The sequence below is a fragment of the Lontra canadensis genome, unplaced genomic scaffold, assembly GCF_010015895.1.
Source record: "Lontra canadensis isolate GAN:19392208 unplaced genomic scaffold, GSC_riverotter_1.0 scaffold84, whole genome shotgun sequence".
In the NCBI taxonomy this organism is placed as follows: domain Eukaryota; kingdom Metazoa; phylum Chordata; class Mammalia; order Carnivora; family Mustelidae; genus Lontra; species Lontra canadensis.
The window spans coordinates 6,666,328-6,690,401 of NW_022631078.1; the positions used below are offsets into that span (position 1 = coordinate 6,666,328).

The 24,074-nt window shown below is 53.5% G+C and overlaps 1 protein-coding gene and 1 pseudogene across 4 annotated transcripts; both read right to left on the bottom strand.

The window, feature by feature from the left end:
* Positions 1-1,573: 1,573 nt before the first annotated feature.
* Positions 1,574-23,962, bottom strand: SEPTIN3 (septin 3). 4 transcript variants are annotated; one of them, XM_032882866.1, is made up of 11 exons: positions 22,555-23,962; positions 15,732-15,923; positions 12,594-12,722; positions 12,090-12,171; positions 11,006-11,143; positions 9,286-9,403; positions 8,292-8,387; positions 6,532-6,628; positions 5,424-5,475; positions 5,054-5,147; positions 1,574-2,917 (listed from the first exon to the last, which is right to left on the bottom strand). In XM_032882866.1, the coding sequence occupies exons 1-11, from the start codon at positions 23,873-23,875 to the stop codon at positions 2,852-2,854; spliced, it is 2,385 nt and encodes a 794-aa protein (XP_032738757.1). In that variant the 5' UTR covers positions 23,876-23,962; the 3' UTR covers positions 1,574-2,851. The 4 variants fall into 4 exon arrangements, with proteins under 4 accessions (XP_032738757.1, XP_032738756.1, XP_032738759.1 ...); XM_032882865.1 differs by having other exon boundaries at positions 6,532-6,631; XM_032882868.1 differs by lacking the exon at positions 22,555-23,962 and adding an exon at positions 20,441-20,586.
* LOC116882539 lies at positions 13,646-13,764 on the bottom strand (annotated as a pseudogene).
* Positions 23,963-24,074: the final 112 nt, after the last annotated feature.

Here is a 24,074-nt window from a genome sequence, read left to right on the forward strand (position 1 = left end):
CTCTGCTGCCCGCGGGAGTGGACTCACAAGCAGGATTTTCCTGCATCTTTCCTGGCCCGGTCAGGAGGCTAATGCCCTATGGAGAAAGGGTCCAGAAGGATTTCTCGCTTCTCCTAGGGCGAGCATAACTTTTCCCCACCCGAAAAAGCCTGGAATCTGAGCCGGTTTCTTATGAGGCAGCGTCCAGGAAAAGGTGCGGGGGTGTCTGTGCCGGCCCCAAGATCCAGAGAGGCCGTGTCAATCATCCTACCTGCGCGGCCTCCTTGGACCAGTGACTGGGAGGATCTGGTGGGATACGTTATATTGGAATCGCTTTGAAGACTAAACTGTTGTCCATACTCTTATTTCCTTTAGAATTCGCAAAACAGCACCAAAGGGCTTCAAGCAAAGGGATGTTAACATCTTCAGGATTACCGTATTTCTCCAAGTTTAAGATGCTGCCAGTTATAAGATGCATCATTTTTAAATATACCACTGAGAAAAAACAGTTGCCAAAGAAAGATGTGTCATCGGTTGTAAGCTTTTTTTTTCTTTTTTTTTTTTTAAGTAATCTCTACACCCAACATAGGGCTTGAATTCATGACCTGGGGATCAAGAGTCACATGCTCTAGGGACTCAGTCAGCCAGGTGTCCCAAGCTGATTTTTTTTTTTAAACACAAAACTATTGGAACAAATGCAATACAATAGGAATGGTGTGAAGCTGTAGAATGAGCATCGAGATGATGGAGTACTCCTCTTGCAATGGTAACTAAGCGTGCAACTTTGGGCAAGACAACTATGCTTTCTGGACTTCAGCGTCCATATCTGTATCAAAGAATGGAACTAAAAGAACTGTTTTCTCTTAGTTGTGATTTTTAAGTTGGCAGAACTACTCTGTCACTCAAATCTTCCCACATCTATCCATCTTGGTGTGGCATTGCCACTCTGCCCCTGGTCTGCATCATTCTACCTGAATGACTCCCCACCACTCTTCTATACCTTGCATTCACCCTACAGAATATTAAGGCCCCAGACACAATTGTTTATGGCCATCACATTCAAATTCAGAAAGGCAGAGACAAAGTTGTGTTATTTGTTGGCTACAGAAGAGATTAGGAACCTCAAAGGGAGGAAGTTTAAGTTTGAAAAAGACAAGAGACCAGCTAGTGCTTTAGATGTAAACTCTTAACTCTTTAAGCATTCACTGTACAGTAGGCAGGTCTCCAGGCACAAAGGGCCCACTCCTTTCATAGAATTGGGTTTTATGCCTTCTGGAGAAAGGAGGGAAAAGCTAGGGAATTAGTTAAATGAAAATAAACCTTGTTTACATTGAAGGAGACTGTCTATACAGAACAGTGTCCCTGAAGGTCTAGCATGATAGCTCCATCACTCCTTCTAAACACAAAACTCCGTAGAATAATGACTGAAGTCCAACCTCAAGCCAACTGAAGATAAACTGATCTCACGAAATGTTTTCCACCTATAATTCCTGTGGCTGCTTCTTACCAAGACGGTCCCTGTCTCACCCCCGACCCTGTAATGGCTGATTTAGGCCAAGGAGTGAGGAGCACAAATGAAACACAGGCCAGACAGTTCTTGTTCAAACAGCAATGTTTAGTTGTACAACACATAAAGTCTAGCAACATTTATACAACCAGTTGGAGTGTCTGTTGGCTTGTTTTCAATTGGGAAATTTAACCATAATGTCACCCAAAGGTTGGCTGGGACTGGTAACATTTAAGAAATGGGTCGTTCTTGCATCCCCTAGGCTTGGGCCTCTTGCTCCATCAGGACTTAGTTGTAGATGAATGGCCCACAAGTCACCAGCCTTTGAGAAAGTAGTGTCCAGGTAGAGATGGCGGGGGTGAGCAGGTGGGCGGGGGGATCCCATAAAGACATAGTATGTGGGGCAGTGGCAGCCAACATTCGCAAACATTCATGCATCTGATGGGGGGCTTTGCCCTCCACTGGGTATTTTCCACTAGCCTACAGTGACCAACTGAGGCCAGGCTAATTCATTACTCACATTAGCAGGGTGAAGGTCAGGGTAGCAGGTAGCAGGAGTAGTCAGGGTAGGTGGGAAGAGATCCTTCTTATTGCTAAGTGGACAGAAGGGTGCTTTTTGTTTTTTCTTCCTAGAGTTCACATCCCACGGGTTTCTGGAGGTTTATGTCTGTATTTAGTTCTTTTTTAAAGTTTGAGGGTAAGGAAGTCAATTCCGGAAATGTTTCTCCAGGAAAACCACTCTAGGTGGCCGCCTTACAGGGTGGGGCGAGTGTGAAGCTGAACTCTGGGCCAGCTACAAGTGGTGGTTTTTATTTTAAAATGACCCTAGGCCTGGCTCCCCCCACATCCATAGTGACCCATCATCAGAAATAAGCTGTAAGCAATGAAGGAGACACCCTTGTCCCACACTGGGGCTCACACGGCTGACATCCACAAATCTGACAAGCAGAAAAGTTGCTTTCTTGACCCTTGAAGGAAGCCAAGAGTAGCTCATGCAGATGAATGGACAGGGAGCAATGCCATTTCCCTTCGGAGATGGTTACAAGTAGCTGGTAGGGGTGTCCAAGGGCAGAAGGAGCTCTTGATGAGTTCTTTCCCCCTACAGATGGCCTGGGACCAGCTGATACAGACGATGGAGGAGGGCTGGGCTGGCGAGAACTCCATTCCACTGGGAGCAGGGAGGGGTTTGGATATAGGGAGAAAGCAACTGTCCTAAAGAGACAGCTGGCCCCTCCGACCTGCTGAGAGCTGAAGGGGGGCTGTGGTGGTGGTGGGCTGGGCAAGCACAGCTCTAAAAAAAGGGCATAGCCCAGCAGCAATAAGAGCTGGGAGGAATGGAGGGAGAAGCAGTGCTTGAAATGGCCTTCATTCAGCAGTGGGGCAGGGGGTGGCTGGCACAGGTGGAAGGACAGTGCCCAGGAGGCCTTCTCCCTGCAGGGGGGGGGGTTGAGAACGGTTGAGGGTGTGGAGGTCAGCAGCTGGCAGCAGACACATAACACAGCTTCTCCGCAGAGGCTGACGTCAAGGTGTAGGGGTGCCAAGCATCATTCTCTACTCAGCCTCTCCAATGCCCGCCACCCCCACTAGACCTCCCCTGCCAGCCTTAGGTGGCCAGTCCCGCGTCTGCATACATGACTGCCCACCGTATACCCCAGGGGTCCCTCTCCTGTTGAAATGTAGCAAGCTCTGTGCTTTAACCCCGCTGCTGTCCTACCCTGCTAGGTGCTTACCCTGCAATGACTTTGTGGGTGCGGGACTATGTGTATTGCACTGGTAAAGAGCCTCCAAGAAAGACTGAGACCATAGGTTTTGGGTCTCTGGTTTTGGGGTTCACCCACCTCCTTCCCCTGGCCCACTGAATCTTGATCTGAAGTCTATGTGTTTTCCTAGCACCTGAGTGATAAGAGACTAGAAATGCTGGGATTTGTCGTGGACCAGTAAAACACCGAGGGCTGGGCCCAGAAGTGGAACAGGAGGTTGTATGAGGTCATTGTAAACGGCAGCTAGTTGGGTGTTTTCCCTTACCTAAGGCTAAACTGTTTCCCCAGCCCCAAGTTTCAGCCACCTTACGGACTAAAGGAGGAAGAGGAACTTGTTTGTAAAACCAATGGGGGTAATCTAGGCCTTAATGCAGAGCTGAAGGGAATGGCAAGAAAAGGCCAACGGTATGATTGTGAGTGTCCTTAGGAATGTCTGCAGGAGTCAGGAGGGGGAAAGCGAGGAAAAGCAGAGACAGACAGACAGACAGACATGCACAGTGAGAGAGAACAGAAGCCCGGGGGGGTGAAGCATGAATGAGAAGCAAGCAGTAGAGAAGCCAACTTTTGGGGGAGGGAGAACCCTGATGGAGAAAAGTGAGGTGTTGTCTCACATTTGCCTCTGAAGCAAAACCACAGAGAAAGGCAAAGATTGTGTACCGCTCTTGAGACGTCTTTAGATCTAATTCTTCTAGAACTCAGTGCCCAAGGGTTGTCTCACTGGACCAGCACATGTGCTTCTCGAACCAGATACTGGGAACTGGGTAACTCATCGTGTTTCCTCCTCTGCCTGGGCCCACAGGGGTCCGCCATGCTCTGTGGATACTTTCTTTCCCTCTCGTCTCTGCGGGTCTGATTTCTCTCGTAATCCCGGTGGGCACTGTCACGTGGTTGGCTGTGATTTTATTTTAAGGTGGCCTGAAGGCCTTTTTGGGCATAAATCCTACATATAGGAATGTAGCTAAAATGGGTTAGACTCAAAGCGAGTGGAAGAAGTCACAGAGAGGGGCAGGATGAAGGAATGCGGGAAGGGGGAGAAGCTGGGAGCAGAGGGGAGTGAGGCGAGGCGTGTGTGGAAGGCAGCGGACTGCAACCAGGACGGACGGTGACAGGTGGTGGGTTTCCGACAGTGGAGACAGTGGAGACGACACACACTGAAGGGTGGAGCTCTCTTCCCCACTTCTCTTTTCTGCAGGAGCCCAGCTCCCACCTACTCTGCTCTCCTTCGACCTTCCCACTCCTAGGAAGGCCCAGCCTTACCCTAGACGGCCACCTCCCACCCCCTCCCACACCAGGTCCAGCTCCAAAGCTGTCCTTAGGGAGTCTCTGCCATCCCCTTTGTGGGCGGTTCAGAGATAAGAAAGAGTTACCTGCGGCTCACTTGTTCCCCATCATTTTGAAGTGAAACCTCCCCCAAAACCTCTTGAGTGAGGCGCACAGCTTGGTTCTGGGACACAAGGAAAGGAGACAGATAATGGACAGCCATGGAGGAACCAAACTTACAAGGGACCTTCCAGGGAAGGCAGTGACAATACCTCATCCCTGCGTAGGTACACACACACACACACACACACACACACTCTCTCTCTCTCTCTCTCTCTCTCTCTCTCTCACACACACACACACACACACACACACACTGTAGACAAACTCCACAAACACCAGACAGGCCTGCGGGACAGAGTAGAAAGCAAGAAGGTGGTTGGTGGTGATACTGGGATGTGTGTGTGGAAAAGCAGGGATGTGTGATGATACAGAGAAAGGGCCGTCAGGGGTTACTGTCGTGGCTTTCCTCTGTGTCCACGCTCACCGGAGGGAGGCCTCCATTGTCATTGAGCCGCTTGGCCCTGTAGGTCTCGTAGTGGATGTTGTGTGTCACTTCCTTGAGGTCCTGGAGGTGGGTCCTGAAGGACACGGGGTGAGGAGAGAGAGGGTGTGGTTATGGGTGGGAGGAGGAAGAGACGGACCCACACCTGAGGCCAGTGCTTCACTCCCATGGCCTAGGCCCAATGACTGGGACCCAGGCCAGAGAGAGAATAAAAATACTTCTTTGGCCCCTTCTGCTTCATAATGGGACGAGGAACAGGGCGCAGAGCGCTCTGTCGGAGGAAGTAGACCTGAGGGCATGGCCTCCTGACCAACAAGTAAAGCCACCCTCTGAGGGAACGGGCGAATCTCACCTGATGACAAAGTCTCGGAGCAAGGCGAACTCACAGTGGTTGAGGTTTTCCACTGTGGACAAAGCAGAACAGGTGGTCATTTCACTAATGCAGAAACACCCAGCAGGCTCACTTCTATTCAGGTCACACAGGGCTTCTAAAAACTGGCCCAAGGCCTCAGACACAATTCCTATCCTCGAGGAGCTTATGATCTGATTGGAAGAGAGTAACACACGCCAAATGTAACAGCCGAGCCATCTTAGAAAAGGTCACACGCTATATGGTGACTCTAACTCAATACAGATTTGAGTACCTACTATCTGCAAGCCGTCTGCCGCGCATTGTGGGAGAAGGGGACTAAGCCACGAAGGCTCTAGTCCCACGATCTAATGGACAGGACAGACATCCTCATAAATGATTCTAGGTCAAGGCGGATGAGAAAATACAATTAAAAAAAAAAATCTCAATACAAGGTCATCGGCAAATGAGAGACATGATCCAGTGGGATGAACTTGGTTTGGGAATTAAAATCAACTCAGCTGTGGCCTTGAACTCTGGCTCTAAAATCCCAGTTTCAACTGCTAACAAGTTGTGTGATCTTGAGCAAGACCCTTCCCCTGTCTGAGGCTCGAGACCCTCGGGGGCTAATGTTCTGAGGACAGGCACGCCTCCCCTGCTCCCCACAGAGGGTGGGCATGCTCGAACAAGATCACTGAAGCAATTCTTTGAAACCTTCCAGAATCGTTATTGACCTTCTTAAGGTCACATCCGTTCACAACAAAACGAAAACGAGCACCTCCGAAACACCCTTTAGCAGTTTGTCAGATCATGTCCCCTTTCATGTGAAAATCTTTCTGCGGTTTTCCAGTGCTTTTTAGTCTCTCCATGTCCTCCGCTCCTTTGACGCATGGGTCAGGGCCTCCCAGTCAGGTGTTAAACCAGCCTTTGACCGCTGCCTGCCTCTGACACTCATCTTCTCAGTTAGACTGTAAGCTCCTTACAGCAGGGTCTGGCTGGCATTCATTTCGTATCTGACGTGCCAGGACAGTGCCCTGAACTCTAGAGGCTGAGTAAGTAAGCATAACGTACCCACAACGGCCAGTTCTTCAAGAAGATGCACTGAATTTACCTTCAATGATTCCCCAGGGAGTTTTTCTGCCGAGGACACGCTTGCCATTCACTTGGTACTCCTTGTCACTTCCCACGACAGCGAACGGCATGCTTTCCTGCTGACAAACCACACACATGCACGTCAGCCTCCTGCCGTCCCGGCCGCCACGGACAGGATGCCCAAGGGTCCTGGGCCTCTGGCCTTGACCTACACACTTCCACTGCCCATTCCATGATCCCACGGATGGGCAAGGGCAAGGTGTGTGTCTCTTAAAAGGGACTCTGAAGTTCTGGGTCCAGCCCTGGCCGCATCCCTCCCTGTCTGGCGGGTTAACCTTGGTAGGTCGGCTTTCCTTCAACCAGAGAAAGCTTTGTATTTTTTAGGGAGTTTTAACGCATTTGGTTTGGTTTGGAACAGCTCGGACAGAACGACAGCTCTTTAGGGATACGCACCCAAGGGATAGCCAAGTTACATGTTTTACGCTACCTCCCATCAAACCTGCAGGCAGAGGTCCGTGTCCGCCACCCTCCACCTTTGGAGCTCCATAGGCTCCTCTTTTCCCCCTTAGTGGGTCGTATATATTCCCAAATCCATTTGCCTGATGTGTGTTCCACTTGCTCTTGGAAAAACTGTGATTTAAGCCAAGGATGTGTGACCGTGGAGAATGGTTTCTCTGAAAATCGAGCTGAGTGTTTCAGAAAGACTTGAGAAAGTCTTAAAAACATTTAAGATTTGCATACACCATTTTTTTTAAAGCGATTTCTTCTCTTCAGTGGATTTTCTCAATTAACTGACCCACTACCTCTCTCAGCTACACCAGATAAGGGGCTTCGGACGGATTATCCACCCCCAACAGAAGAGAAGACTCCAGACCAAAGCAAACAAGTGGCTTGTCTCAGGTCATAGTGGTGCATAGAAAAGCCTGGACTGGAACTCAGAATTCTGATGTAAAATCCCAGAACTGTCAAAGTTTGGAATTGAGAGAGGGATTGTAGAAATCCCAAGAAGTCTTAAGATCCACAGGAGAGGGGCACCTGGGTGGCTCAGTGGGTTAAAGCCTCTGCCTTCAGCTCAGGTCATGATCTCAGGATCCTGGGATCGAGCCCCGCATCGGGCTCTCTGCTCAGCAGGGAGCCTGCTTCCTTTTCTCTCTCTCTCTCTCTCTGCCTACTTGTGATCTCTGTCTGTCAAGTAAATTAAAAAAAAAAAAAAAAGAAAGAAAGAAAAGATCCCCAGGAGACGCCCCAGGGATAGCTGAGAAGACAGCGCTCTGTGCCCACATCCCTGAGCCAGAGCAGCTCTGTTTTCATGTTTCATATTTCAACAAGAGTTCTGTCTAATGTTTAATTTTTTAAAAGAGTTCCTCTAGGGGGAAAAAATGACTACAAGCCACTCACCTAGCCTGAACTCTGCATCTTATAGAGGGGAAACTGAGGCAGGGCTCTGATTAGAGCATGGACACCTTGGAGCCCAGCTTGATGTTCTTTCTGCCCATGCTCTTCCATTAACCACACCCTGTTTTTCCAGGCCCTGTTGGGGAAGAGGCTTTTGGGGTAGCCCGGGGATGGATGCAAACCTTGGCTCTCTGGGTTCAGGGTTCGCAGTCCTGGCCAGGGCCCTACCGCTCATCCTCTCCCATATCACTTCTGGTCTGGGTCAGCAAGGTGGGGCAGATGGTTCAAAAGGGGGAAAGCAGGTGGCAAGACAGAAGGGGGACACAATCCACATCCCACTGGTTCCAAGGGGGACATTTGTGCGCCAGAGCCCTGGGCACCCACCCGGATTTTGTCATTCTCTGTCTTGTCCTCCAAATCCTCATCAAATTCCTTCTGGGGATAGAACTCAATGCCATTCACTTCAAGCTCCTTTCGAACCTAGGGGTAAGGAAGAGAAGCAAGGTAACCAAAGGTAGCCAAGTGTCGGGATAACTGGGTGGGGGGGCGGTGATGCATGTGCATGTGTGTGAGTGTGTGTATGTGTGTGTGTGTGCACTGAAGTCAGAGGGATGAGTGCAGCCTTTGCTAATCCAGTCATCTCTGAACCCAAGGCCCTGAGCGGCAGGAAGATCATAAATGGCAGCCCCAGTCATCCAGCTGCTACAGCCCAGGCTGAGACGAGGAAGAATCTGGGGGGTGCGGCTTGCTCATCTCGGGGTCCAGAGCTTAGGGTTTAAACAAGCAGCACTGCTGAGTAGAGATTCCCCAAGGGCAGTGCTCATGCTGCCGTATGTCACATTGCTGTTTGCAGGGAAGAGAGTTGAGGCTCAACCCCAAGCCTGTCTGGTCTGTCCTTTCTCGAAGCTTGGCTTAAGTCTCACCTCCTCCAGGAAACTGTCCAGCAACTCCCCAGTGTTCTACCTGATTACAAGTTTCTCAAAGGCAGCAAATGTCTGTTTGAAGACCCTACTTCCATCCCTGTGCATCCAGCATGGGGACGAGCTTATAGAAGACACTAATAAAGACTAGCGGACAGGTGATTAATTATTCTAGCCCCTCAAGCACGCTAACTAACATCAAGGAGCGCTTTCCAGTTGCATGGTGATTTATGTATTCAGCGGTCTTCTCCAGAAAGTTTGGAGGGTGGGAAGGAGGCAGCCTGAGGCTACTAATTTCTCTTTGCCATTGGTCCTCAACACGGCCAGCCCAGCCTCTTTAATGGTTCAGTGGGAGCTGAGTGGGAAGGGGGGATATGATGACCAAGGATAGGACACGGCTTGGAGCAGAGGAAGGGAAGGAAGGGTGGGGACAGGAAAAGGAGGAGGGGCCTTCTCACCCTTTGCTTGAATTCAGACTTCTCCTCCAGGGTCATGGTGTCAGCCTTAGCAATGACCGGAATGATGTTCACAACTTTGCTGAGGTGCTTCATGAACTCCAGATCGAGGGGTCGCAAGCTGGGGCCCAGAGAAGGCGGGGTGTCAGAGCCACCTTGCCCTCCCCACTCTGACATGGCCACCACGCCAGGGCTACCCTTGGGACAGGAGGGACTGGGCGGGGAACCTGGCTGAGGTCAAGGGGCTGCTCCTTCTCCTCCATGACACGCTCCCAGAGTCTCACTGCCTGCGGAACAGGCTGCAACCGTCTGCCCCCACAGGGCAGAGACCACGGTCTCCCCTTCTCTTCAAATCCCGCCCCTCCTGGGATGCCTGGGTGGCTCAGTTGGTTGGACGACTGCCTTCGGCTCAGGTCATGATTCCGGAGCCCCGGGATCGAGTCCCGCATCGGGCTCCCAGCTCCACGGGGAGTCTGCTTCTGTCTCTGACCTTCTCGCTCATGCTCTCTCTCACTGTGTCTCTCTCAAATAAATAAATAAAATCTTAAAAAAAAAAAAAAATCCCGCCCCTCCTGCAGCCCTGCTCAAACAGCTTCCTGCCGTGGGGATCTTTTTCTCTTGGGAATAGCCAAGGACTGTCGTCTCTGCCTTTATGTCCCCTTAAGTCCTTGCGTCACAGTTACTGATATATCTTATTATCCATATAGGACAGCACTTTTTTTTTTTTTTTTTTAGTAATCTCCATGCCCAACATGGGGCTTGAACTCACAACGCCCCTGATTGAGAGTCGCGTGCCCCACGGACTGAGCCAGCCAGGCACCCAGGACAGCCCCTCTGATGGGCCTTCTCCCCATCCACCCTTAGTCCTGCAGGGCCCAGCTGGGGGCTTTGGCCCTCGCCATCTGAGGGTCTTGCTCCCCTGGGCTCTGGGGCCCCCATCTGGCTCTAGTTCCCAGTCTGGTGACTTACTGAGTCAGGCTATCTGCTGGCTTGCTCTACCATGAGTCCACCTTCTAGGGAGCAATAAAGCTAATCTTTTTATTGAGTTCCTAGACCCCACCATCGAACACTTGCTGAGTACCCAGTTCTTCCAAAATCGGGACACCACCTGGCTCACATCGTCCGCTCAAGAACTGAACCCTGGCCCAGCAGTTAGGCATAGTAGTAAGTTATGGAAGCTCGCCTGCTTGCCCACCGGGATCTCTCCATCCCACATTGGCACTCGCTGGCACTCGGCCCATCTGCCACTCACAACTGGACTTCCCTGCACACCTGCTTATCACCAGCCTTCATCTCTAGACATGCTGGGCTGCCCACCCACCAAAGCCTACAGCTGGACCCCACGCCCCCCCAAAACGCCCACCTGATCTAGTGGCCCTGCCCCTCCCCGTTTCACTGTTCTTGCTGCCCACCCCTCCCCCATCCCAGCCTTGTGCAAAGCAGATCTCCTGTATAGACGAGGAGCCCTCTGGGCTCACATGCAGGACCCCCCCGCCAACTGGCACAGTTGTGCTAGAACATCAGTGGGCAGCATGGCGGCTGGGCTCGGTCAGCTTTACTCTCTTGGTAGGAAAGTCACACTCTCCGGGGGAAAGTCCAGGCGATCATAGGGCCCTGATGGCAGCAGGGCCCATCTGGGGGTGTTGATTCTCCATGACAGAGCGGGCACAGCTGACACAAACCAGAGTGAGCCACAGCCATGTGGGGAGGGACTGGTACATACGAGTGTCCCGTGGGGGAGATGAAGTAGAGGCAGCAGTGGACACGAGTGTCGGGGATCCGTTTCTTCCTGGAGATGTTGACCTCTTCCTTCAGGAACTTCTCGTACTGTTCATTGATGTACTTCTCAATGGGCTCCCAGCTGGGGGTGGAGGGCGGGGTGGGAAGAAAGCAGATGGATGTCCCAGAAAGAAAGGCCTGTTGGCCACTCTCCCTCAGGCCCCCATGGATAGCTTTCCTTGTTAAGCAAAGCCAGAACTCCCACGGGGACCTGGTCCTCTTACTGGGCCAGAAGAACTTGCAGAACCCCGCCTCACCCCAGAGAGTAGCACACACTCTCCCCACCTCCATTCCTTATTAGCTAGGAGGCTCTGTGCGAGTCTCAGCCTCTCTCTGAGTACCAATGTGTGCCTGGAGGGATTAAGGACTACTTAAGACAGCAACGGCACATAGAAAGTATTCAACACAGCCACAACACATTATCGTGACCGTTGTCAACGCTATCACTACCTTTCTCCTTTAAGGAGCATGCTATAACCAGAGGACAGGACAACCAGTCGCTTTTCTAAGATTGTTCCAAGTTGTGTTGTTTGGCGATCCTGCCTTGCGTGCGGCAGACCCCAGCATCCTCACAGAGGAACCATGGTCTCTGTCCCTATCTGGGAGCAAATCTCCGCCTGGAACTTTCCATCTACATCCTTTGCGGGATGCTGATGGCCACTTTGCTCTGTGAATTCCCGGAGGTGTTCTCCTCCTAGAAATTCCCATGTGTCCTCTCATCATGCAGGGTTATGACACTGCCCACAGGCCAAGCTCGGCCACAGACTTCAGGTCAGCCTAGATGTTTGCCACAGGTCCCCTTGGGTCTGCCCTGCCCTGCTGCCACCTCCAGGCAATCCCACAGCCAAAATTCCCTCTGCTTTGGCCCTTTCCTGGGGCTCTTCACAAAGCCCCCATCTCCCATCCTTTAGCTCGCCTTCCCACTTAGCCCCTCAGCATGGAGGGCGCAGATAGTTCTCAATATGAAGGAATCTGCACCGTGTTCAGCGTCTTCAGGGCAGAAATCTCACAGGCAGGCAGACATATACCAGTTTTCATTGTTGATCTGGTCTCCGAATCCCGGGGTGTCGATGACAGTCAGCTTCATTTTGACCCCGCCTTCCTCTATCACTAGAGGGTGAACAGAAAAGGCACCAGAGATGTCAATCGTTGGGCTGATGCTGGCTATGCTCCTGGCTACCATCCAGGGAGACCCAGGCTCCTTCCTTCTTCAGGACCAATTATGGGAAAAGTCAATTTCAGGGTCTTCCCACTTCAGCAGCTCTGTTCATGCTGTTGCCTGCACCTAGCATGTCTTCCCTGCTTCTTGCTGCTTGAATCCCACCCATGCTCCACCATTCAGCTCAAGCCCCATTTCTAATCCCCCCCTGTCTTTTCTAGACCAAGGAGTTGGTTCTACAGACCTTAGGCCTCCGTTCTCTTCTGTCTTGAGATTGCTTTCCATTTGTCTCATTCCCCAGCAGGCCCATCTCTCCCTCCCTGGCAGAGAGCCTTCTGAACAAGGGCCACAGGGGACCCCGCCTGGTCCTCACCGTGCCCAATAGCTTTGATCTCCACGGTCTTGGGAATCTTCTCCTCCCGGTTCCAGCTGGAGGCCTTGCGGCTCACCTGGGATTTGAAGAGTGTGTTGACCAGCGTTGACTTGCCCAGTCCGCTCTGACCTGCCGCAAGACAGGAGGAGGATGACACGGTGGGGAAGACCTGTGTCTACCTCCTGAGCCTGCCGTCTCTCCTACGAGCTTACAGAATTCTACAGCCTTGATCCAGGTCATGCCCCCTCTTCACCACCCATGGGGGGAGCAGAGGACTGGATGGGAGAGCAGGCAGGTGGGAATGCTTCCCTGGTACCGGAGAGGGACTTGGGGAAACATCAGTTGGATTCCACATTCTCTCCTTCCTGGAGCCCCAGGACCGTGGGGAGGCGAAACAACTTCTGCCTTTGTCTAGTGCAGTGATTTCTTGTTTTGTGCCTGCTGGACTTCAGCTTTTAGTCTTTACTAATACTAAACGGAATGACAGAACTACTTTGTCTTCCTAGGCTGCCTCAGTGCATCCGAGACTTTCACATCTGTTAGCCACATCTGCCTTTGAATCCCACAGCCCTGGGAATCCCCTAGCAGAACTCTCCTTATCCCCAGCTCAAGTTGTCCCAGAGAGATTGACCCCCACCTGACATAAAATGTGTGCAAGGTCACATAACTAAGAAAGGCAAGACCAGGGCCTTGAACCCAAGGAACCCCCTGGTTCCGTGTCCACTCTTCTTTCTAGTGCTGCCTTAGTACCTCATGCCAGAAAAATGCCCAAGAGGGCACTGAGAGAGGAGGGGGCAGCTGATCAGCCAGGGCCGGTCCCTCAGCTCTACTTCCCTCGTGAGCTCTCCCTTTGGACCCATCTTTTTCTTTTTTAGTTTTTTGGTTTGTTTTTTTTTTTTTTAATTTTAAATATGCTCCACTCCGAACTTGGAGCTTGAACTTAGGACCCGGAGATCAAGAGTCACATACTCTACTGACTGAGCCACCTGGGCACCCCATTTTGACCTGTTTTACACGAGTCTGCAGAATCTAGAGAAGATTTCCTTCCAAGGAGGAGTTCTGCAACTAAAAGGCGCTTGAAAACCACTGGCCCAAGCCGCACTTCTCAAACTTGTACATGCACGAGGATCAGATGCTACACTTGATCTTAGCCAAAAGGCCGAGAAGCGATGCACGAGGATCACACAAGCCCTACATCTACTCAGTGGCACCAGCGTCACCTGCACCCTTGCAGGAAATGCAGGATCCCAGGCCCCGCCCCAGCCCTTTCATTCAGAATCTGCCCTTTGACAGGACTCTCCCAGATGAATGACATACACAGTAAAGTCAGAAGTGCTGGTCTAGAACATGCCTGTGGTATACTGGGGGGCTGATGAGACCCAAAAGCTCCAGACCCAACACTGCTGTTTCCCTGAACACCTGGGACTAGCCATGTTCACTTTTCTAGTTTCCTTACTGACAACTGATGGCAAGGGAGGGAACTGGATGAGACCAGGGATAGCAGATAAGGGGCATGTCTCATTCCAACTGATCAATCAACAGTAGCCACCCAGGCCAATATGTTAAAAAAGGCTACCTGTAAAAAAAGGCTCAGTCCTGAATGTGAGCTGGGACTGACCAGCAATGTCTCTCCCAGTGGCACCGCTAGGGAGAGAAGAAGCCTGCACAGCTTCTCCTTGCTGTTCCCAGTCTGGATAATTTCTGAGGTTGTTTGCTCAGTAAGTACTCTTGAGTGCTAAGTGCTGTGCTGGAATTGGAGGCAGAGAGGCAAACAAGACAACATCTTTACCCTCAAGAAGCTGTTTAGTGTGCGGAAGACCAAAACACAAGTGGGTAGTTATGATATGTTGCCATTATCACCATGAAAAAGGGAACTACAGAGTATTACGGCAGCAAACTGAAGGGAATGTAATCCCGTCTCTCTGGAATAAAGGAGGACTTCTCGGAAGAAGCAACAACTAAGTTGAAACCTTCGGAGAAACTTTGAAAGACCCCTGAGAAGCTGGAATGGGGTTCTAGACAGAGGGAACGGCAGAGTCAAAGGTTCAGAGGCTGGAAAGAACACCCTGAGTCCAGAACTTACCAATGAGGAGTAGAATGCTACACGGTTAGTGGTAAGAAGTGAATGGAGAGAGAGCCCCCGGGCAGGCTAGGAGTTTAAGCCCTTAAATCTACTGAAGGGTTTTAAGTAGGATGGGGGACCTGATGAGTTCTGCAGGTTGGGAAAATTATTCAGATACTGGTGAACAATGGTTTGAAACAGAAAGAAGACAGAGGACCAGGAGGGTCAATGCCAGAGTGTGGCCCGGGGCCATGGTCCCTGAACCATTTGCTACTCGTTCTTGAGGTAAGAAATTTGCACCAGAAAACATATTGACCATACCACTGAACACACTATTTAGTTCACCTGATTTTTTTTTTCCTTAACAGCAAGACTTTCTAGATGATTTAAACTGCAGCCAGCTCCTTATCTTTGAGCAGCACTGAGTCAGGGAGCTGTGGCAATGTAGGTGGGAGGCCTAGCTTAGCTCAGAGTGGTCACAGCGGAGAAAGAAAGACATGGGCAGACTTCAGAGAGATTTACAAGGGGAAACTGGCAGGACCTGAAGGCTGATGGAATGAAATAAGGGAGAAAGAAAGATGTCCATGTCTCTGTTTCAGCAATTGAGTGAATATCTCACTAATATCAGGCAAAAGTCCCTTCCTGCTCTTACATGCTGTGACCTGGTGACACCACCTAGTGACCAATCAATATCCTGCAAATTCTCTTTAAGGTTTCAAACACTACAGAAGATCAGAAAGAAGACCACCCTCCATCTGACACCAGTGGGGAAAGACACTGATGATTTCCCCGTGCCACACACCTAAAAACTGGCTGAGTATGGCTAAGAGGCTGCCTGTGTCCACCCTACTAGTATTGGGGCCAGGCGGACCATCTACCCACAGTTCCCACCCCTGGATTAGCCAGTCTTCTGGGGAGAAGAGAGTCAGGCTTTTGTGATCAACATAGTGAAATCCTTCCTCCTGGAAAGAGTTCATCTTAGGGAAGCCAGGGCTGATGCCCAGCCTAGGGACAGAGACTGGATCCTCGGTGCTGCCCACCAGCATGGCCTCCAGTGACCCCACAGCCTTGCATACCAACCACCATGATGTTGAAGTCGAAACCAGTCTTCATGGTTTTCTTGCGCATCTGCTCAATGATGGTGTCAATGCCAATGTAGCCGAGCAGGTTGGAGTTGATGCTCACGGGTTTCATGGGCACTGCCGGCTTAGGCCTGGGCTCAGGCACCAGCTCTGACATGGCTGCGTCCGTCCTGGTCTCTGGGAGCCCTGCAAAGCCAAAGGGGGAGAGGTGGGCTAGGGGAAAACAGAAGTCACGTGGAAGCCATAGTATTAGTCTCTTGATACAGAATCATACAGAGTTGGGACTGGAAGGGACCTCAGGTGTCATTCAGCATGGGTCCCTCACGTCACAGATGGAGAGACTGAGGCCTGGGGGGCGGGGGAGAAGGACTTCCCCAAGACACAGAGCAAGTCAAATGCCAGATTGGGATCAGTGCCCAGCCTCTCCAGCTGCTGGGGCACTTTCTGGGGTACTCGCTGCCCCAAAGCGCATCTATACATCTAATCCAGGGACTTCACCTTGGCCCTGTTGACATTTGGGTCTGGATAATTACTGGGGGGGGTGGTCCTGTGCACTGTAGGATGTTCAGTGCCCCCCCGACCTCTATTAGATACCAGTTGTGACAACAAAAAGTATTTGTACGCAGTGCCAAATGTCCCCTGGGGACAGTATAACCCTAAAGGAGAACCACCGATCTAAGATATGTCTGGGGTTATTCTGACCTGAGTTCTGCCTCCTCAAATAAAGGGCTAAGACCTTTTAGGATACTGGACCTAACTTCTATTAACAGTCACTGACCTTCTATAAGACAAAGCAACTAGTTGCTTTGTCTTATAGAAGCAAACAGGGCTCCCCCCTCACACCACAGGAGCATCACTCTTGCCTCCGGCCTAAGTGTCCCCTCTCTTCCATAAGCACCACTGCAAAGTCGGGGTGTCCATGCCTTGAGGAGCCCCAGACACCATCCTAGCCATAGTTTTAAATCTGTGGGAAGAATAAGTCTCTCCTTTTGACCAGTGGGGAGGGGATGAGACACAGCCCGCCTGCGGCAGCCACTTGCCTAAGATGACATAGTGTGTTCTTGGGATGGTGAGTGGCAAAAGAAAGGGGAGGCTAAGGACAGAGCATTCCCTAGAAGGGAAAGGCCAACATCCCTCTGGGCCTGGCAGGTCACAGGCATGTTCCCACACAAGGGAAATCTGTGCATTTTCTCATGGGGCCAATGTTCCCCAAGGCAGGTTTCAGTATAGAACACCTCCATTTTCCCATCCATAAAATGGGTATATGTGGTGAAATGGACCGAGCCTGGCCCTGCTACTTGCCGGATGTGTGGACTTGGGCAAATCACCACTCCCCGCCCCCGAGCCTGTTTCCTCATCTATAAGCTAGGATCATGATTAAGGCTGTGGTGAGCATCACGTGAGCTATGATGCCCAGAAGCAGCGGCATACCCCCCACACTTCCAGACCCTCTTGACCCCTGTGCCCCTTTCAAGTTCACCAGCTTGTCTGGAGGGTAAATGAGGTGGGGCGTGGGCAAGCGATGCTAATTACACAGCATAGTTATTGGACTCCACGCTCTCTCCAGGACCCCTTCCAGCGCTGCCATTCTGGAATCCTGGGGTTCCTGCAGAGTCTCAGGCTCCTGGGAGAGCTGATGGAGCAGCAGATGGGCAAGAGGGGGAGGGGACAGGAGGGCCTCCCTCCCCCACCCCCAGACTCAGCCAGGAGTCTGTTCTTGTACCCCCACCACCTGGTCCGGCCACCGGTCCTGGCAAGACTCTCTCTCTCCCAATGGGAAGCCGTTCTTTCCTTGTCACTCCCAGGCACAGCCAAATCTGACAAAGCCTCGGGACCTCCCCAGGGCCTGGCGTGGCTTCCTCCTGCTTCCCAGGAAGCTGTTGCCAGCCAGACGGCTCCAGGCGGCCGCAAGATTGGCTCAGCCCTGCAGCAGCTGACTCTCACAGCCTGGCCTGCTCCTCCACTCTCTGCACGTGGCTCCCGGGCCCCACTCAGCACACCTGCACCAGGGGCCGTGCCCCGTTTTCCCTGCCCAGCTGCCGCCACGGCTGGCCCAGGCCACTTCCCGCCATGCCTCTACAGCCAAGCCCACTTGTTCTCACAGCCATGTTGTGAGACAGATCCATCGGAGGGCAGGGGGGTATCCCATACCATTTTACAGACTTGGAAAGTGAGTCTTGTATTTATTTTCAGGAGATTTTGTTAGTATCCTTGTAAAGGAGGTGCCCTCCCTATGGCTGGCTCAGCTTGAGCCCGTCAATGGCAGAATCCTAAAAGAGCTTTCCCAAAAGACGGACGCTGGTTGCGAGAAGGGGGCTGCCCACCAGATTCCCAGGCAACTTCTAGAACCAGCAAGCACCTCCTCGCACCCGTGCACACACCGTGTTACGTGCCTGCTGGCAAGTCACACCTCTCCCAACCCTAGGCCAATTACATGCCAGCCACATGCTATCCGCAACCACCCGTCAGCCACACGCACGGCAAACGTGTGGCGGGTTACCATGTCACAACCTCTGCTGGACGGCCCTTGGCCACTCCAGCCCCTGGCCGACACCTACTCCTTCTTCACCATTGGGCTCAAGGCCTACCTCTAGAAAAGCCTCTGCTTTCCTACCTGATACGCGTGGCCCTCTTCTGTGCTTCCTTGGCCCCCCAGTACCCTGTACCCATCAGGTTCATTCCTTCACTCTGTCCCTTCCAGGACATTTTTCTTTTAAGATTTTTATTTATTTATTTGACAGAGAGAGACACACAGAGAGAGGGAACACAAGCATGGGGAGTGGGAGAGGGAGAAGCAGGCTTCCCACTAAGCAGGGAGCCTGATGTGGGACTCGATCCCAGGACCCCGGAATCATGACCTGAGCCAAAGGCAGACGCTTTAACAACGGAGCCACCAGGCACCCCGCTTCCAGGACATTTCATGTGCTGCCTAATGGAAACCTACTCCAGCCAACCCTAGACTTCATGCCGAAGATACTTTTGGACCCCAGACAAGGTCCTCGCCCCCAAGGGTCCACTGTGTGGTGAGGGTGCCTGACAAGCACACCATTCCCAGGGCACAGGACGATGCTGCTCTGGAGAGGAATTCCGTAGCTCCATCCCTAGCCCAGAAAGCAGCCCTGGTCCTACCATGCCAACCCCAGATGGGCATCTGGCCCAGGCTTAACTCCCAGCTGGATGACCTCTGTGAACCTCAGTTTTCTCCTCAGGAAAATGGGCACATTACCTATGTTGCCAGGTTGTTGTGAAAGTTATACAAAAGCATGGATACAAATTACCTGGCATTGAACACAGGCCCATCCTTCTTCAGGGAAGGGTCGTGTCTCATTGATCTCTGTGCCCCATTGAACCTAACATAACACAGGCACTCAGCAATGGATTGATGGATGGATGGATGGATGGACAGACGCCTGACAGGGAGGCAGATGTCAATGGATGGATGGTTGGATGGACGGATGGACAGATGCCTCGCAGGGAGCCAGATGTCACTTTAGAACCATCACTTTTCTTCTCCCTCACAGGCTGCTCCCTTTGCAGACCAGCTGACCCCCCCCCCCCCCACCGCCAGCAAGCAAATGGCTCCTCGGTAGGCCACGGTCAAGGGAGCAGACTCTGTTAAGAGCAACCCTCTCTCTCCCTGCTACAGGGACTGGACAGGGGTTCCCTAAGGGTGGGATGAGCTAAGGATGAAGGTCACAGCAGGATACAGCTCAAGTGCCACCCTGCCTAGATGGTCCTTTGGGGTCCTCCTAAGCTCCCAGCTCTCCCAGGCTTTCTGGAGAGGTGGGGGTTCTGTCAGCAGCACCCCCTGCCAGGTGCCACCTGCCCCATCAATGCTCTAGGGAGATGCACTGTCCACCTGACTCGGCTCTGGCTGAGGCCCCCACAGAAACAGCACCCCCCTCCCCGTGCCAAGCAAGTTCCCCAGCGCTTTTTTTTACACGGGCGAATAAATGGCTTTGTCTTTGTCTGGCCCAGGGACCCCACCCCTCTGTTGGGAAGGTGGCAGCAGGGGGAGGGGATCTTTCCGGAATAGCACCTGCCTCCTTGGCTCAGCGAGGGGTGGGGTGGGAGGGGTCTCTTCCTCCCTTCCAGGGCTGGAGATCTTCCCCTGCTCCCAGCCCTAGCAGCCTCCAAGACCCCACCCCCACCGGCAAAGGCAATTCCAGACCAATTCCAGACCACCGCAGCTCCAGCCCCGCTCTTAGAAAACGAATCACCTAAGACATCTCGATCCTTTCCCATTCACAGTTGCAAAGGGCCCTGGGACACCCCCTTCCCCCATCCCAGTTCTCTGGAGGCCAATGAGTTCCCTTGGAGACCACCAGCTGGTGCCTGTCTCAGTGTGCGCCTGTGTGTGGGGGAAGGGGCCTATGTGTCAGCGCACAGGTCTCTTATCTGGCCGTCCCTGGCCCCGATACCTGTGCGTGGTGTGCATGTGTATGCGTGTGCTCTAGCGTGGGGTTTTCTGTGCGCATCTGGGTCCCTGCTTGTACGTCCGTGGGCCTCTCGAACTCCCCGCGATCCGTGTGTGCGTTTCTCCGGGCATGTATACCCTGGGGTGTGTGCGTGTGTCCGTGCATATGTCACAGCGCGTGGGCTCCTCCGCGCAGCAACCCTCCCTCTGGCAGCACCTCCAGCCGGGGTTTTAGGAGCCGCAGCCTCCTCCCAGCGGGCGCCGGTGGCCCGGCCAGCCGCCCTACCTTTGGACATGAATCCTCCTTTGTCTCCGTTCCTCCGGGGAGATGCTCAGGGCGCGGGGCTGCAAGGCTGAGCAGGGCGCGGGCTCCCCCTGGGCAGAGCGGCCCCTGCAGCCGGGCCTCGCCTCTCCGCGCTCTCCGCCCACCCGCCCGGCCCGCGGCCCGGCCGCGCCGCCCCTGCGCCCCGCGCCGCCGCGCCCGCGGGGGACCTGGCTTCGGCTCGCTTGGCGCCGCTGCCCCTGCCCGCGCGTACCGATGCCGCCGCCGCCGCCGCCGCCGCCGCCGCTGCCACCCGCACCACGTGACCCGCGCGCCTGCCGGCCCCGCCGAGGGCCCCTCCCCCTCCCACAGCGTCCGCGCCCGCACCGGCTCTCCGCCCGCCCGCACGCGGGAGCGGGTACCGGGTCCCGGCTGCAGGCGGCCCGGGAGGCGCGCGGGGGCGCTGTGTCTGCCGCTCCGGATGCCGCGCCGGGGGAGGTGCCCGAATCCCCGTCTCGATCCCTGCCCGCCCCCCATCCCGCTCCCCGCCTCTTACCCTGCAAGCTGGGGCGGGGCGGGGGGCGCGGGGGATCGGAGACAGCGGCGAGCGGCGGTGCGCGCGCGGGTCACGCACGGGTGGGGATGTTGCGCGGGCTCAGCGCGTTTCTGCCCAGGCGCCGGCGCCTGCGGAGCCCTGAGTCAGGGGCCCGGGTTCCAGGCCTGGCTTCTGGATGATGAGCCCTATGACCTTGAGGTGGTCAGGAACTTTCCTGAGCCTCAATTTACCCATCAGAAAAAAATGTTCATGTATTCAGTCAACATTAATAGACAGCTCATTGCCAGGCCCTGGGGGCACAGGAATGAGGATGACTCTTCTAGGCCTAGCGGGGGAGACAGCTGGGGGCTGGGGTACGCAGAGAGTACTGGGTGCTCTGAGGCGGTCATCCCGGGGAGAGGGATTTTGGAAGAGTTCATGGGGAAGCTGAGGGCCAAGACAGAAAGGCAAATGGTGGTGGGAGGGAAGAGGGGAAGGACACTGTGGTTAGGGGCAGCAGAGGTGAGCAGACCCAGAGGGGAAAGCTGCATGGTGCTGGTGGACAACTCACAGCTCCTGGGGCAGCAGCAGCAGAGAAAATTCCAGATGGAAATACAGAGCTGGAGGCTGGGAAAGATCAAAGTCTTGGAAGCTGGGCGAAGGAGCTGGACTTTGAGGGAAGCAGGTGGTGAGTCACCAGTGACTGTTAGCATAAAGAGCCACCATCATATCCCTGAGTCCCTGGGACAGCTGCATGGGGAACAGAGACCCCCCCCCACACCCTGGAGTGCAGGGTGCGGTGGGGGGAGGGAGGGTGGGACTGTGGCATGGCAGGGGCAGAGTGTCAAAGAGTAGGGGACAGCCAGCCAAGTGCCGATGAGATAGATCATCAGAGATGGAAACAGACTGGTTGGAAAGAGAGTGAAAGATGAGGAAAAGGAAGAAACCCAGGTTTCTCTGAGACAGAATGAACTTCTAGCCCTTATGTTGACCTATTTACAGTTCTATGCGTACTGTATGCAGGACTTCTATGTATACAAGTCTCCAACTTACCTTTCAGGATGAAAGGGCTGGGGGTAGGGGACCAAGGAAGAACAGGTCAGGTGGGACACCTTTCCAGCAACAGATATCTTCCTGAAAGGCTGCATGTGCATTGTTTAGAAGGTCTCATGTGAGGTCACTGTGCCTATCTGAGAGCACTGTAGGGACGGCTGTTGGGCAAATCACGGCTTCTTGACATGCGAGTCTGTATTTCCACACAGGTGGTTCGCTTTGAAAGCTGGACTCACCTGTAGATCACCTGATGACTCCACCACGGAAGACGCTAAAGGAAGGACTCAGCGCAATTGCTCCTGCACAAGTCACCCCTGGAAACTTCCCTTCTGGTGACTTCCCTCAACCTCACCTCTGACCAGCAGGGGGGACCCAGCTTAGGGTGCATCCCCTGTGTTCCACCCCTTGGTCTCGATGTCTTTTCCCTCAGCACGTTCACCTTTGACCTTACAGTCCTACCTCCTTTTCCCCATCTATTTATCTCCAAGCCAACACACTCTGACCCCCCACAACACCCCCGTACATCCCCAGCCAAGCCCTTTGCATTTACCTTTGGTTTCTCTGGCTCGGTCCAGTGTGCCAGGCTCTGCGGGCCAGTCTCTGGCAGCATCTGCAGTAGCATGGACCCACGATGGGGCTGTGTTTCTGCTTGGCCTCAGCGGGTAGGTGGCTGATATGGTCAGGTTAATGACTCTGTCCAGTGTGATCTCCCCCATGGCGGTGCCCAGCTTGCTTGTGTCCAAAGTCAAAGAATCTGGAGCTCTGTCCGGCTGGGCTGTATTTGCTCTAGCCAGAGCCGTGGCTGCATGTGTCCCGGCTGTGCCCAGCTTGACTGAGTCTGGTACCACCAAATCCACGGCTGTGCCCTCTGTGGTTGGATCTGGCTTGGTGGGACCTGCTGTAGCTATGGCTTTGCCCAGCTTGTCTGGCTCTGGGGTCACCAAATCCGTGACTGTGCTTGGCTCGGTTGGGCCTGCTGTAGCAAAGTCCACAGCTGCGTCCAGCTTGGTGCCCAGAGCAGGCAACTCCATGCCTGGATCCCGTCCGGATGTGTTTGGTGTGGCCGGATGGACAGTCAAGTTAGGTCTGTTGGTGACCATTGTGCTTAAACGTCTGCCTGTGCCTAGCCTGGTTGTGTCCAGAGTAGCCAAATCCATGGTTGTCGCAGGACCCATGGTAGAGTTGGCCCTTTGGAGATGCAGCCGGGGTCTCGGGATACCCCTGGCCCGGGGCTTGCCTCTTCCTGGAGATGCTCTGGTAATCGCATGGGCAGTCCCTGGGACAGGATGCTTCTGACCTACCAAGCCTGGCCCTGCAGAACATGGTGATTTCTGGGCTAACCGGGATTGAAACGGTAGGGCCAGGTAGGAACTCACCAGAGGCTTCTCCACTATGGGCATCCTGCTGGGTTTGGCCAGACCTGGGCTCCCTGGGCCCTCACAGTGGACTCTGCCCCCAGGCACTTGGGTCAGAGATCGTGAGCCTGGGCTGAGCAGCCTCCCTCCTCCATGGGTGGCAGCCTCCTTGCCCGGGGTGGGCAGCTCTTCCCAGTGAGAAGGTAGGGGACTCAGGGGCCATGCCTGGCTGTTCTGCCGGAGTGTTAAGGAGATGGAGCTGAGCTTCCGGGGCATGGTCTCCTGTGGGGGCACAGTCCGGGCCCTGGCTCCAGGGCCTGGTCGGCCGGAAGCCTGTGGGATATGGCTTTGAGGAAAGGCATCCAGACGGATGGTTTTCCTGAGGACAGGGACGAGGGGAGACACCCTTCCAGAGAGCTTTGAGGGGCGGGCAGAGCGCCCCAGCAGGTGGCTGTGGGAGAGAGGGGTTGTGGGGTTGAGGGAGCCATGCTGCTGCATCTCAAAATCGTGGTCCATCCAGGTCTTCCGTCTTCCCCTGAGGCAATCAACAGAGAGAAGGCGCCAAGCGGGGGGTGAAGGGCTCCGCTTGCATTTCTTTGATTCCTAGTTAATAAAGAGTATGAAAACTTCTTTACTAAGTAGCAAATTAATTTGCAGTTGTCAGTGTTTGCCAAGGTCTTATAAAACAAGACAGTATTTTAAAATGCAAAATACT